Raw genomic sequence first — 15824 nt, 5'->3', positions numbered from 1 at the left:
ACCACACCTGGCTAGTTTTTATAGTTTTAATAGAGATGAGGTTTCACTGTGATGGCCAGGCTGACTTCAGGTGATCTGCCTGCCTCGGTCTCCAAAAGTGCTGAGATTACAGGTGTGAACCACCAGGCCCGGCCAGTGCCGGTATCTTCTATGAGCTACACTTTATTATCTCTAGGAAATTTAAATCTTGACAATTGTTGTTATTGTTATCCAACAAATTTCCAGTGTTACTATACACACACACACACACACACACACACACTTAGACACCCACGCACACTTAGATATGACTAAGCCAATTTTTTAAATTGTAAATGGAGAAGCAAAAATGCTCATTAAGAATGATGTTTCTCACGCAAAGCAGGAAATAAAATATGTGGGAATACCAAATGTATGTCTGTTTGTTTTACCGTATGAAGTCCAAATGAACTGGTATCACGTTACAAAATACTGGTCATTGAAAAATTTAATTTTCTTTGTGTATGCGTTAAAATTATCCAAAATCAAAATCCAACATTTTAGATAAGGAAAAGCAGAAAATATTCTTCAGGTAGGATGCGGGAGAAAAGTCAGAGGTTGGGGAAAGGACAGATGTAAAATAAAATACATACTTAAGCTCTAAATAACATGGCCTTATGAAGTTTTGAAATAGACAGTTCCTGAGATATTTATATGGCATTTGGCATGTGCTAAAGAAAAAACGTTATCATCTTCTAAAATGCTATTAAAGTAAATTTAAGAATGTTAAGTTCAAAATTAAATTCCATCTTGGTTTTCTTATGCACATAAAATTCCACTGAAGTTCTAAGTAAGTTCTTTTCCTCTAGCGTAATGGCTTCAATCTCTTCTACCCCATCTCTGTTTCTGGGATTCTTGCTCTTTCTTCTTGTGCTTTGTTTATAGATTTCTTTCTGTTTTTTACTTCGGGTGCTTTATTTATAGGTTCCTTTCTGTTTCTGACTTTCACAAATATATTTAGAAAGGGTGTCACCCAAACAAATCCCCTTAAGATCTTGGTTAGGTGAGAAGAAGAATTAAATTGGGAAAAGCTGAGGATAAGAAAATGCTTTCACTGAGTATATGTTGAGGTTAGTAAATACAGATTTTTGAGTGGTCACCTCTGAATACCTACAGAAGTCACTGATAGGATCATAGCATACAGCTGCCCTGCTACCGCTTTCCTGACAAACTGGAAGGAATGCTGGAAAAATGGCCATATTATAGACATGGGTCACAAAAAAAAGTCATATCTTTTATTGTAACATATTTATTTGGTATAGACTACTTTCAAAGGCTAACTGTATAAATGAAATATCAGAACAACATTTTTATTTACATAGGAATCATATCTGCCTTATAAATATATGGTCTAAGAAACAAGTTTTATTCTTTTAAATAATGAGAGTAAGAACAATTTAAATTAATGATGAAATTCATATTTATGTCCCTCCATCCTCTGCATCCCTAAAAGAAAAAAATAACCAGAAAAGACTTTTCTCTGCACCGAATTTTTTTAGAGCAGATCAAAGACTCTTATTTCTCCATCTTCTACCACTTTAATATAGCCTGAAGTAAGCTCTGTCTTTATAGTATGTATCCTATGTGGGTATGCACATTGATGTAACATTTATTCTACCTGTCAGGATATTGGAGAATTCTTTAGGTGTAATATGCATGATTCCTATTGAGTAGACCACTTAAAGTTTTTATTCTATAATTACTAGACCCTTCTGTGATGAAATGGAACAAATTAAAGTTTTCTCATATAATACATCTGAAAGATAACAGTAACAGTCAAGATTTAATAGTCTTCAATAAAGGGGTTCAAGCATTTTTAAAAATGTTTATTATCAGAGAGTTTAATTATAATCAGAGTTTGTGATTTCAGCTAATGAATTGATCATAGTTGGAGAGAAGTTTTTATACCACAATAGGCTTATGTATGAACAATTCATAAACAGCTTAGAATCAGCATCTCTCTGCACCTCCTTCCTACTCAGTCTGAACTTCTTTACCATAGTTCCATGTTTGGTGACAAGAAAATAATTTTACTGTTTGAAATAAAATAATTTGGCTGGTCCATCACTTTGGCTTAGCTTATACCTAAATTTAACTTGGCTAACATTTTCCAGCCCATAAAACATGTAGCAGCTAGACCATTCTTTGATTCTGTGGTCAAGAAATAGTGTAACAAAGCCCTTAGCACTTTTTAAATTTTCTGTGTGAGTTTTATAACAGTCTATAGTAATTTGTCTTTCTCTGTTCCAGTTTTAATAACTCTGTCTCTCACTTGGTTTTGTTGATGATCAAGGCGTCTTTTTTCTTCCTCAGATTATCCTTCAGGAAAATGGGTTCACAAAGCAGGATTTTGTTTTCTTCATTCTGTTTCAGCTTTGGCATGATTCACGATGGAGAAGGCAATCCCTGCAGAAAGGCTGAAGGCAATATCATGTCTCCCACACTGACCGGAAATAATGGAGTGTTTTCATGGTCTTCCTGCAGCCGACAGTATCTCAAGAAATTCCTCAGGTATGACAGGTTAAATCCAGGGGTGCTCCTAGGTTTGGAGTGGTGACAGAATTGTGCTCCATAGACGTGAAAACAAATACTCAGTGGAATTACCTTTTGATCTCTCAATAAACAGAAAGATAAATGATGATGATGATGATGATGATGATGACATTATTGTTGTTAAAAAAAAATAGATCAAAGCCTAATATTGTGCTAAATGTTCTCCACATATTTCCTCTTTCAATCCTCACAGCAATACTATTATCCTCAATCTAGAGTTGAGAAATCAAGTCTTAGAGAGGTTAATTGTGTGGCTTAAGGTGCTATCGCTGGTAAGTTGCAGACAGAAGACTCACACTTAGATCTGTTGTGACTCTAGGATGTGTACTCAACCGTCTCTTCCCTGTGACTTCCAGAGGCTGCTAGGTATATTGTCTTTTTACTGTGACTAATTATTTCAATCTCATCAATCAATGTGTCATAGAGTATTTTTAAAATGCTCACATGGTATGAGTGTGTGTTTGTGTTTTAATAAATAGAGCATTTTCTTATTTGACTATTGTGTCTGAAGTGGCCAGGAGCTTGCTTTATGTCCAAGTGATAGCCAAGGAGGATGGTAGCTATATAAAATGCTTTCAATAGCACAGAACTCTTAAGTTGCATTAGTAAAAGTAGGAGTTAGGAAATTTGCACTATTCATATTAAACAATGAACCCAAAGTTGAAATACACACACACACACACACACACACACACACACATACACACACCCACCTTTTTAATCTATGTTGACCCACTAGGACACTTAGATGCTATTCCCATATCTGTTTGACCAGATGTTAGTGAAATTTCTTTGGGAATTGACATTCTTGATACTTTATTTTTAACCCGTACCACTGTATATTATTTGCAAATGTTTAAAGAATTAGTAAGATATATACACAAAGCATATTAAGCTTAAAGATACCTAACCAAATATGCCCAAAGGGTAGTAAAAAAATCAGCAGACTTTTTGCTAGTGAGCTTTGCCATGAAGATTTTCCTATTAGTTTTAAATTCATGATTTGGTGACTGAAATTATTTTTTCCAACTCATGTAAGAATGCGATTAATAAGTATTGAAATTAAGATCTACTTAACATAGATTGAATTTCCATTAGTATGTAGTTAAATGCTTTTGTAGTTAAATGTTATAATAATGATAACAACAGCAACTAACTTTGCTTACTATGCTTTATGAAACATGTTATATTTTCTTGTTTGAACTGTGTAACAACCTTTATGAGAGTCATTGTCACTCATGAGCTGTATAAGAGCTACATAACTCGGTCTTGGTTGCATGGTTGATTAGGACCCCCATCTATCTCACTACAAAATTACACTTAACCACCATGCTAATTAACCTCTCAATGGTACCATATTTTAATTATTTAAGTAAGTGGAGATAAGGTGCTAAGACTATCCATGCCATCAGGACTGATTTTTGCTTGCAACAGGTTCCATCAAACATACCTAAAGGAAATGTTTCTGCCTCATGCCCCAGTTCATTATTCTTCTTGATTCTTTAGGAATGTTATTTATTTTTGTCTGTAAGGCTTATTGTGAGTTAAAGTACATCTTTGACCTCTGCTCCCTTATCCGTTAAAACAAAAATACTTGATTTAAAACTCCATGAAGACAGGTACTGTGTCTGTCTGGTTTATTTTGTACCATTAGTGCTTTGTCTAAGGTTTGCCACAGAGCAGGGACTCAGTACAAATTGTCAGATATTGTTGAATGAGATTGTTGATGGGAGTTTTCAAATATATTAACCTTCCCCGTCTCCTGTCAAATCCCAAGCCAAATCACTTGGATGGCTAGAATTTTCAGCATCCTGTAAAACCCTGCCTGGCTGTGTACATTCCATCCTCTGAGACAGGACTCACTCTTTGGCATAAACATAGATTTGAACTTTAAACATATACCCATTTCTCAAACCGTGTTATATTTTTCTTTGCATGAGTGCATTCAGAGGTGTGTTGTCGTCCATGGAAAGATCACAGACCAACAGAGTAATTAATAAGCATGTATTGTCATTACAGCACACCTCAGGCTGGGTGTCTAGTGGATGAGCCCAAGCAAGCAGGACAGTATAAATATCCGGACAAACTACCAGGACAGATTTATGATGCTGACACACAGTGTAAATGGCAATTTGGAGCAAAAGCCAAGTTATGCAGCCTTGGTTTTGTGAAGGTATGTTTGCTTGTGATTTCAGACTTACATTAAGACTCTGCAATGTGTCTGTGTCCCTAACAGAAGTGTAAACATTTGGTTTGCCAAGGCCAAGGGTTAGGGTCTGGGTTATCTCTACCATGTCAGTTGTTTGGCATGATAATTAAGTGGCAATTTTACTGTCAATGAATTATCCAGGCCTATCCACATAGACCATGCCTGCTTTAAATACCGCTCGGTAGAAAATTATTTCTCTTTAAATGAAGACTTTATCCCTACTAGGAAACCTGGGAACAAGAGTTTGTACCTACTGCTGATCACTGCTTCTCTTCTCTATATGATCCTCTTCCCTCTTAATTTAATACATTTCAAATCATCACCATCCCAAAATACATTATATGCCCTTTATAATATAGGAAAACTATTATTAGCAGCTAGCTTTTTAAATTATATATAAATTCAAGGCATATCTTGAGTAACATTAATAAGATTATCAAGTCTTCAAAGAATTATAAATTATAAAAAAGATAATTGGGAAAGTACAAAAGTCCAGGTGATAGAAATGAGAGACACCTTGTTCCACTTGGTCAAGAATGACATTTTACTGACAGTAGTATTACAATCTCAACTTTACTAAAAAATAGAATCATTTTTAAGTTGGTTTATTCCCAATATCCAAAGAGAAATATGGAAGTTCTAAGTAACTGAAAAATGCATGGAAATTATGGAGGTTTATAGCTTCTCTTTCCCCCTCTATTCCTGTTCCTCTTCTTCCTCCTCTTTCTCTCCCTAGTCCTCCTCCACCACCACCACCACCACCACCACCACCATCACCATCACCATCTACTGTCATCTCCAGTAGTTGCTAAGTGAGCCTGTGCCCCACATAAGGCATTCTACTTAAAGGTGTATTTTACGTTACCTCAATCTTCACAAAAACCCTTCAAGTAAGAATTATATTGGGCCGGGCGCAGTGGCTCACATCTGTAATCGCAGCACTTTGGAAGGCTGAGACGGGTGGATCACGAGGTCAGGACATCGAGACCATTCTGGCTAACACGGTGAAACCCCTCTGCACTAAAAACACAAAAAATTAGCTGGGCGTGGTGGCGGGTACCTGTAGTGCCAGCTACATGGGAGGCTGAGGCAGGAGAATGGCATGAACCTGGGAGGCAGAGCTTGTAGTGAGGTAAGATTGCACCACTGCACTCCAGCCTGAGCGACAGAGCGAGACTCCGTCTCAAAAAAAAAAAAAAAAAGAATTATTACCACTTTTGACCTGGAGCTCAGAAAGTACATTCAACTTGTCCAAAGCCACAAACTTTTAAATGGTGGAATTTAACAAAACAAGTCACACACATTGACATGAAATTTCCTCGTCTTCATCGGTGACTGGTACTAGTCTCTATTACCAATGTTTCCTAAACTTCAGTCATTAATAGTCATTAATAACTACCTTCTTTAGTTGTGTTATCTCTATATTATTATTCACTTATTGCTTTTCTAGAAACCAATTCACATTCAAAATATAACTCCAGTCCTAAGAAATAATATGCATCAAGTCATAGGTTTGATATGGGATTACATATTTTTTCTAATACAGTTTCAGTGCATAACTATTAAAATATTTTCCAGATGTCATTCATATTTTTTTGGTGTATCCTTCATGACACATGGACCTTACTTTCACAAATGCTGCTGAACCGTATGTAAAAACTAACAAGTTGGCTGGGTGTAGTGGCTTATATCTGTAATCCCAAGATTTGGGGAGGCCAAGGTGGGAGGATCACTTGAGGCCAGGAGTTTGAGAATAACCTGGGCAACAAAGTGAGACCCCCTCTTTACCAAAAATTTAAGAGTTAGCTGGGCTATGGGAATGTACCTGTAGTTCCAACTACTATGGAGGCTGAGGCAGGGGGATCACTTGAGCCCAGGAGTTCAAGTCTGAAGTGAAGGATGATAGTACTACTGTACTCCAGCCTGGGCAACAGACTGAGACCCTGTCTCTAAGAAAAAAATTAACAGACTGTTCTATTTGCCTGTCAAGTTGATGGTTTTGGCAGAAGTAAGTAGCCATTTACTTTGTTGAAAAAGTTTGTATCCTAATTTGCCTCTTGTTCACTTTATTCTAAAGGATTCCTTATCTTATTAATTACAAATTTATTACATGCTATGCAGCAAAAGCACAGTTGGTAATAAGTATGATTTTCTTTAGAAATACAAAGGAGGTTCCTAAAATTACTATTGTTCCTTCAGAAGTATGTATTTGTGGGATACCTGGCCTGTGTCAGGCAGTGTGCAGGGCTTAAACAACGTTTTTAAATAATATATTGTTTTCTGGGACCTCACTATATTTTTAAAAGACAGCTTCTCATTCTGATAGTCTTTCATGGGAAACAGAGCAAACAGAAATGAAAGTTTCATAGTAAAAGATTGAATCAGACAAGGAAAGGGAAGGTGAGAAAGACTTGCCTAGGAGAGAAATGATTGAAGATGGTGGTGAGGTTAATGGAGAAAGTAGGGTTGTTTGATAAATTCTGAATGTAGATTGCTTTCCCCACATCTTTTGGTATTGTTGTTAAACCTACTTATAACTTGAACCCATGGCCACACCTCTGAGGATCATAAATATTGCCAGGCTCTAGCGAAGAGGGATTTCCAAAACAACAAAATTTCTTATTCATCCTGTCTAGTAGAAACAGTTTAGACCCTCTCTGGCAATGCAGGAAAGAGGTGAAGTTTGTCTTCAGGGCTTTTATTGTCCCATTATTACTTTCTAATCTTTTTTTTCCTCCATGCTTCCTAGAAAGGCAGGGTTGCATAGTGATTAGAAGAACAACAACAACAAAAAGGAACTAATTCTCAAAGTGTCCTCAAACCAGCAGGTGCAGTATATTGGCAAGACCTGCAACTTGTGAGAAATGTCTCATCCCAGGCCTAAGGAATGAGAAATTTTGGGGCTAGGACCCAGAAATCCATATTCTAACAAAAGCTCTAGATGACCCTGATGCTTAATCAAGGTTGAGGATCACTGAGTTAGACAATCTTCAATTTTTTTTTTTTTGAGCTGGAGTCTCGCTCTGTCACCCAGGCTGGAGTGCAGTGGAGCGGTCTCGGCTTACTGCAAGCTCCACCTCCCGGGTTCACACCATTCTCCTGCCTCAGCCTCCAAAGTAGCTGGAACTACAGGTGCCCACCAGCACACCTGGCTAATTTTTTGTGTGTGTTTTTAGTAGAGACAGGGTTTCACTGTGTTAGCCAGGATGGTCTCGATCTCCTGACCTCATGATCCACCCACCTCAGCCTCCCAAAGTGCTGGGATTAGAGGCATGAGCCACTGTGCCCGGCCAACAGTCTTCAATTTTGAACATTCACATATACACATTTGCACACACAAATCTCTGGATTTGGAAGTCACATAGACCTAGGTTTAAATTTTGTTCTGAGATTTCCTACAAGCTTGGGGAAATGACTCAACCTCCCTTAGCCTTAGAGTTCACCTTTTAAAGGTGAAGATTATAATAGTTCCTCCATGGCTCATTTGTGAGGATACATCTCTTGGTACAGTTGCATCACCCGATAAACAATACGGTTTCTTCTAACTCTCTTCCTTATGTCTTCAGCGTCATCACCACCATCACTTTTGTCTCTTCTTCCCCAGTAGCTGCCCTGGTAAAGGCTCTAGGGCTGACTCTTTTGGATCACTCATCACCATCTTCCCCTGCTCTCCCAGCCATGAGTTTTCTGTGTCTTCAGCATGCCAGACTTGATCTCTGTTCTCATCCAAAGAGTTCAAGAAAATGAGTTGCTAATCTTTCTGATGGTTCTGTGTTATCTGGAAAGACTCAAAGCAGGATTCCCTCTGTAACAAGTGGAGAGAGCACCCATGTGATTATTCTGCACTTTAGAAATGCTTACCGACTCCATGAGTGAACTGATGCTGTTTGTCAGAGGGTCCCAAGTACTGTCACAGACTGATCAAGGCTTCTGTGCTGGTTATTTTACTAAGCTAGAAGTGAGCAGCTGAACAAATGCATCCTCTTTAACTGACTCTGTACCTCAGTAGCCAGCACAGTCACTATCACATAGCAGGAACTCAGTTTAATGTTTATTTATAGACCCACTGAGAATTTGAAGCTGAGTAGAAACTGTGGGGAAGATATTTAAATTCTTGTGAATGTTCTCAGGCCCAGCATTCTAGAGAGCATTGTATTGGAAGGATAGCAGGATCGATGTATATTTCTTCTGTCAATCAAGAAAAATGACGAGACAAGTCTCAAGCGTTTTAGGGGATTTATCTGCCCAAGTTAAAGATGCACCTGGGGGACTGGTCTATGCCTTTCTCCGAAGATGATTTTGAGGACTCCAAATTTAAAGGGGAAAGGGCGGGAAATTGAGAAGTACACAATTTTCACATAAGAGCAGGGTAGGGAACAATAGTTATTCATAGTTATTCATGCCTTTGTCTGGCTCAGAGAACCTGCTTTTTTTTTTTTTTTTTTTTTACATAAAATGACATAAAACAAATGGGGCAGAGGAGAAATGCACTGAAACTGCATTTTACATAAGATAAATATAGACACAGTGGGGCAGGGGATCAATCAGATATGCATTTGTGTCTGGTGGGCTGGGGTGACTGCACCTGTAAAGACAAGCTATCAATTTTGATTGCCATGGTGAAATTTTAACAGCTCTCTAGGAATTTCCTTGTGGGCAAAATATGGCGGAGGTGTGTAGTTTTTCATCTTGAAGCCATCTTATTTAGGAACCAAAAGGGGGAGACAGGTTTGTGTGACCCAGTTCCCAGCTTGACTTTTCTCTTTGGCTTAATGAGTTTGGGGTCCCAAAATTTAACTTTCAACTTCCTTTCACACTTCTTTCAAGAACTTGACATCAGGATTAATGAATGGAGAATAACTAGAAACTTCCTAGTATGGAATCACACTATTTGATACTATTATACTATTACTTTGTAATATACCAAGTTTACTGCCTCACGTTTTAACTTCTATTAACTTTCCCCCATGCACTTACACTCCAGTGATGTTGATGTTCTTGTATGTTTTCCAAATATTTCCTTTTTCATGTCTACAAGTCTTTGCATATGTTTCTTATTCTAGTATGTTGTGTGGCCACCCGCTGATGCTTAATCTTTTTTTTATTGTTGTTAAAGATTCAGTTCAAGTGTTATCTCCTTATTTCCTCAGGGAGATTTAAACATTTCTTTCTCTGGGCTCCGCTTCCAGCTTATGTGTCACTTTTATAAACTTGTGATACATTTTAACTGTGTATACACATCTGTTGCCTTAGTTGATAGAGAGTATCTGCGATGCCTAGCATGTGCCGGATGTCATATCAGATACTCAGTATTATTTACTGAGCTTACAGTGGTAACCAAAGCGCACTCCCATTTCCATAAAGTAGAAGATGTCACCTCTGCCTCTTCTCTCATCTCTCCTCAAGAAAGCAGGAGTGACTTATCTGATTGACCAGTTTAAGACTATTTCCGAGCAGGCATGCCGCGGTACCATCTCAGCATCTTCTCTCTTGTGCTGCCTGTCTGCAGGAGACACACTTCTCTTCTGCCACCCTGGAGGTTGCCTGCCTCGGATGGGAGAGTTGTGTCTGCCTCCTCTACATGCAAGTGTGAAGGGATCGTTAGTCTAATGCAGTGAAGATAGTGTTAGAAGACCTATTTGGCCACAAATCTCAGCCACATTCCCCAATTCAGGTTTATCAGTAATAAGGTTATTATCTATATTTCCATTTCTTAGACTCCAGTGTCTTATTTATCTAGTGGTGGAAGAGACAGGAACATTACTTATTGTCCCCACTGAATCCAACAGAAAGGAAATTGAAGTTAAATAATCTGATCAAGATTAGGCAGAAAGTGTTAGTACACAGGAAAACAAAAGGCCCAGATTTTAGAGTCTAAATTGTAGTGATATCTATATATGAATGAACTCGTAGAAAATTGAGGGTAAAATACTCTTTCCATCCTATAATAATAACTAATATCTATTCAGTGCTTACTATGTATCAAATAGTACTTTAAGCACATGATACATATTAATAGTTCCATATCTTTGGGGCATGTGCTATTATTCACATTTTCTAGATAAGGAATCTAAAGTACATAAAAATAAATGTTTCACTAAGCTTTATATGAGTAAATGGTAGAACTAAAATTGGATCTGGGTAGCACATTCTCTTAACCGTTATACTGTACTGCCTCTCATATTATCTACCTAGAAAAAATATAAAATGGTACCAGTGCCAACCCCCCTACCAAAAAAGGAGGGGAGGAGCAAAATACTAAATTAATATATTATAGAAGAAGACATACACATAGTCAAACACATGAAATGGCGGACTCAATATCAATCACTCTCAGGAATATATAAAATAAATTACAGTGAGGCAGCACTGTACACTGACTGGCATGGGGAATATTAAAAAGACTGACACCACCAAATGATACCAGAGACCAGGAGCAACTGGAACTCTGCATATTGTTGATGAGTGCATAAAGCGGCATAATCATTTTGGAAATGGTTTGGCAGAGCTGTTTCAATGTAGAAAGTTAAACATACCTTTACCCTCTGACCCAGCAAATGTACTCCAGGGTATTTGCCTGAAATAAATAAAGGCCTGTGCTCATAAAAGGGCTTGTCCAAGAATATTCTTAGCTACTATTTGATTCATAAGAAGCCAAAGACTGGATACAACTTACATGTCCTGCAAAAGGTGAATGTACAAGCAGATTAGATTTTGCTGTATTCATGTAATGGAACTTCTTTTATCAATAAAAAGGAACGAACTATTGATATACACAAAAACATGGATGACTAAAAAACATGCTGAACAAAAGGGTACATTCTGTATGGTTCCATTTATATGAAATTTAAGAGAATAGGCAGCACTCACCTATTGGTGACTGAAATCGGAATAGTGGTTGCCCCTAAGAGGGGAATTGACTGCAAAAGGGGATAAGGGAACTTTTTGGAGTGATGGAAATATTCTGCCTTGAATGTGGTGGTGTTTATAGTGGTGTATGTATCCGCCAAAATTCATAGAACAGTACACTTAAAATGAATGCATATTATTGTATAAATCATACCTCTATAAAGTTGATTTTTTTAATGGCATTGGGGCAGTTCTTGGTGACTCCTACTTGTTAATTGTTAACTTTACTTTTAAATTATTGCTTAGCTTAAAAGCTAGGGCAATAAAGTCAGACATACATGGGCTTAAATCCAGGCCAACTAGAGACTTACCTGCTAAAGGAAGTTGGAAGAATTTTTTTAATTTCCCTGAGTCTCAATTTGCTCAGGAGCACATTGAAGAGACAGTCATACTTTCCTCACGTGGCCACAATGATGATACAGTGAAACAATTTATGAAAAACTCATTATCCAGTTTTTTTCACATATACTGTTTGCCAGGTTCTTTCATGTTATTTTTTTTTTTAATTCTTAAAAACCCTTAAAAATTCCAGAGTCTTTATTACAAATGAAGACTATTTTAAATCATAAAGTCTGTCATTTTTATTCATGTATTGATTTACTAAAAATTATTTACTGAAGCCTACTTTGTACCAGGCACTGTTTTAGGTGCTTGGGATATATCTGAGAGAAAACACAGTTCTGTACTCTTGTGGCTAGCTGGGGAGAAAACAAAGCACAATAAACTTTATAAATAAGTAAATGATGTTGTAAATGAAGCCATATAGTGCTAAATAAGTTTGGAATAAGATAAGGAAAATTGGGAGACTGACTATGTGGTGGCTGATTAAATTTTTTAATAGCAAGGTCACAGGAGATGAAATTTAGGCAAAGACTTGAAGGAGGTAAGAGAGAGAAAGATGTAAATAGTTGAAGAAATGGAATAGCCAGTGTAAAGACCTACTGTGGGAGCAAGATTTGAGTGTTTGCAGAGCATCAGGGAGCCAGTGTGGCTAAACCAGAGTGAGCAAGGCATAAACTGGTAGCATACAACGTCAGGGAGATAAAGGGGGCATATGACTTCATGGATGACAAGTAAGACTTTGGATTTTTCTCATAGTGAATTTACAAGACATAACAGGGTTTTGAGCAGAAAAGTGCCATGAGCTGACCGACGCTCAGTTGATTTGGAAGGCTCTCCCTAGCTGAGTGCCATCCAGCAGAACTCTCTATAATGGTGCAAATGTTCTCTGTTATCCAATATGGTAGGCACTAACTACACATGAACCTGAAGTGTGACCAGCATGCCTGAGGAAGTGAATTCTTAATTTGATTTTAAGTAATGTAAATTCAGGTTTAACAAGCCACATGTAGAAAGTGACTATCATGTTGGACAATATAGCTCTAGTCACTGTGTTAAAAATAAACTGGGTAAGGGTGTGGGTAAAGTAGACCTTCAAGTCTTGTGAGGAGGGCCTGGCAGTGAGCTGTGTGTCAGGTGGCTTGGAACAGGGCGGTAGAAATGGAAGTGGCCATAATTGTTTAGATTCTGGAAATATTCTGAAGGCAATGCCAGTATGTATAACCTAGTGGGAGATTTCTGGATAGAATGTGAGAGAAACAGAAGAGTCAAAGATGACTCTAGGATTTTTGACCAGAAATACTGGGAATATAGAGGTGTCATAGAATGAGATGGGGACAGTGAAACATGAGACATGTTTGGAGGAGCCGATGAAGAACTTTTCTTGTGGATGTGTTCAGTTTGTAACGCTTCATAAAATTTGGTTTGCAAAAGTCACTAACGTTTTTAGCATGTCGGGTTTTACTTGAAGGGGTATCCAGCCTATGGAATACAACTGGAGGACATAGCAAGTGACAGGACAGAATAATGGATAGCATTGGGACTCTTTCCTTTAAAATGTTGCCTAGTTCAAAAAAAATCATATGCAGGCAACATGAGACCTTGGGGTCTCTGTGGTTATTTCTTTTTCCCTTAAATTAAGACTTAAGTCCAGGGAATTATAGATAAAGGAAAGTTATATGAATATGCTGGTAAAAAGAGGAGGGAAGTACAAACAAAAAAAGTGCAAACTCTGAGTTGCGTTTACTTTGAAAGGGAGCCTTCTCAAGGGGCTTTCGTGGTCGTCAGAGCATGTAGTTGGCTATAATTACCCTTGACTTCTGCGCTCCACCACAGAAGAAATAACACGTTCATGCAGCCTGTCTTACTTCACTCTGGAATCCCTGTGTTTTTTTGTTTTGCTTTGTTTTCCTGGTTCTCTCCAGCTGCCCCTTCTCTTGGCCCTGTGGCTTGGCATTGGCTACGACAGCTAGCCCTCCTTTTCTTTGGTCTGCCCTAGGGCCATTTTGGTGGCTGCCGCGTAGGCACTGGGTATGGGTTATGGCTTTTTCCTGGCTGTAAGAAGAAAAACAGTTTAGTTCTGAAAGGCTTTCTAAGTGGAGGTTTAATCATTTCAGTGCCATCTCTCATGCTGCCATTGCGCACACAGGCGTCTCTCTTACCCACATTGATTGATTTCCCTCAAACCCAGGGTGACTCAATACAACAACAGGTAGCAATGATGACCCTCATTCAGTTTGCTGGGAAGCTGCCATATGCTTTCTGCTAATGTTGGTGGCAGGTTCACGGGAAGATGTATATATTCTAGCTTATGAGCTGTTTTGAGAGTTTGGAATGGCACACGTGCCCATATCTGGGGCAGCTGGTGGTGTTCGTGTTTCTAAGTAGTGTCCTTAATATTCTTCCATTTTCCTTTTGTGGGAAGAATTTTATGGTCTACAAGACCAAAATTACTGTATATATGTATCTCTCTGGTTTCCCTATGTTTTCTTTTCTCAGTCCCATGGAAAGCTTTTCTTTTTTGAGTGTTTCTGAAATATTTCTAAGCATATTCTTGCCATATTTTCTAACTGTAAAATCTACATGAAATGGAGTGTTTGGGGAATTAGGTGCCTGGTTCATTGAATTTTCAGGATTACAACAAATAAAGACAATTTTTTTTTTCTTCCTCCTCTCTGGTTGTTTATATTTTCCACAAAATGTACGTGTTCACATTTCCATCTTAGGAAATAGGATGTGGCCACCAAAATGGAGTCACTTTGACCTTTCCCAGTGTTTCACGACATTCCATTAGTGCTGTAATTCTGAATATCAACTTTAACTGTTAGAGCTGAAAGTAATCTCGTTCCATTTCTTTACAGGCTAGAAAACTGAGGCCTGGAGAATTTGCGAGCCTTCCAATACCCATCAATGGCAAATCCAGGCCCAGGGTAGTGGTTAAGTTACTAGACTCAGAAATCAGGCCAGCTTGAGGCCTGCCTTTGTTCCTGGCCAGCTCTGTGACTTTAAAGCTTCAACAGCATCAGAAGCTTGCTCATTTTTTTAGCTAAATGAGTTTAGATGAAGAATTAGTTCAGTTTCCACCACTAAAATGGTAATAAAAGTATTCGTTCCCTATCTAAATGAATTTCTACAAACTTAGTGTGACTTAAGGCAACACACATTTATTATCTTATAGTTCTGAAGGTAGACATTTGAAAGGGCTAAAATTAGGCCAGGCATGGTGGTGGCTCATGCCAGCAATCCCACCACTCTGGGAGGCTGAGGCGGGCAGATCACCTGAGGTCAGGAGTTCCAGACCAGCCTGGCCAACGTGGTGAAACGCTGTCTCTACTGAAAATACAAAAACTTGCCGGATGTGGTGGTACATGCTTGTAATCCCAGTTCCTCGGGAGGCTGAGACAGGAGAATCGCTTGAAACCAGGAAGTGGAGGTTGCAGTGAGCCGAGATTGCACCATTGCTTTCCAGCCTGGGTGACAGAGGGAGACCCTGTCTCAAAAAAGAAAGAAGAAACAGAGCAAGAGAAAGAAGGAGAGGAAGGAAGGAAAGAAAGAAAGGAAAGAAAAGAAAAGAAAGAAAGAAAGAACCAAAATCAGTGTGTCAGCAGGGTTTTGAAGGCCTTAGGGGAGAAGTCATTTTCTTGCTTTTTTCACCTTCTGGAAGCTGCCTGCATTCCTTGGCTCATGGCCCCTCCTTCATCTTCAAAGCCAGCAACATTCTCCTAAGTCTTTCTCAAGCTGTAATCTCTCTGGTTCTCTTCTAAGCTCCTTTTTCCCATATAAGGACCCTTGTGAC

At 38.4% G+C, this 15824-nt stretch overlaps 1 protein-coding gene across 2 annotated transcripts in view; it reads left to right on the top strand.

The window, feature by feature from the left end:
• ADAMTS18 (ADAM metallopeptidase with thrombospondin type 1 motif 18) overlaps positions 1-15824 on the top strand; it is a 155037-nt gene that overhangs the window by 79919 nt on the left and 59294 nt on the right. For both annotated transcript variants that reach the window (XM_033219086.1, XM_033219085.1), the window contains exons 9-10: positions 2392-2529; positions 4591-4744. In XM_033219086.1, the coding sequence (XP_033074977.1) occupies positions 2392-2529; positions 4591-4744 (292 nt within the window). The remainder of the gene's footprint in view (positions 1-2391; positions 2530-4590; positions 4745-15824) is intronic.

Source organism: Trachypithecus francoisi, unplaced genomic scaffold (genome assembly GCF_009764315.1).
Source record: "Trachypithecus francoisi isolate TF-2019V2 unplaced genomic scaffold, Tfra_2.0 Lachesis_group10, whole genome shotgun sequence".
Taxonomy (NCBI): Eukaryota; Metazoa; Chordata; class Mammalia; order Primates; family Cercopithecidae; genus Trachypithecus; species Trachypithecus francoisi.
Note: the sequence above shows the minus strand (reverse complement) of the source record. Positions and strands in the feature narration are given on the sequence as shown.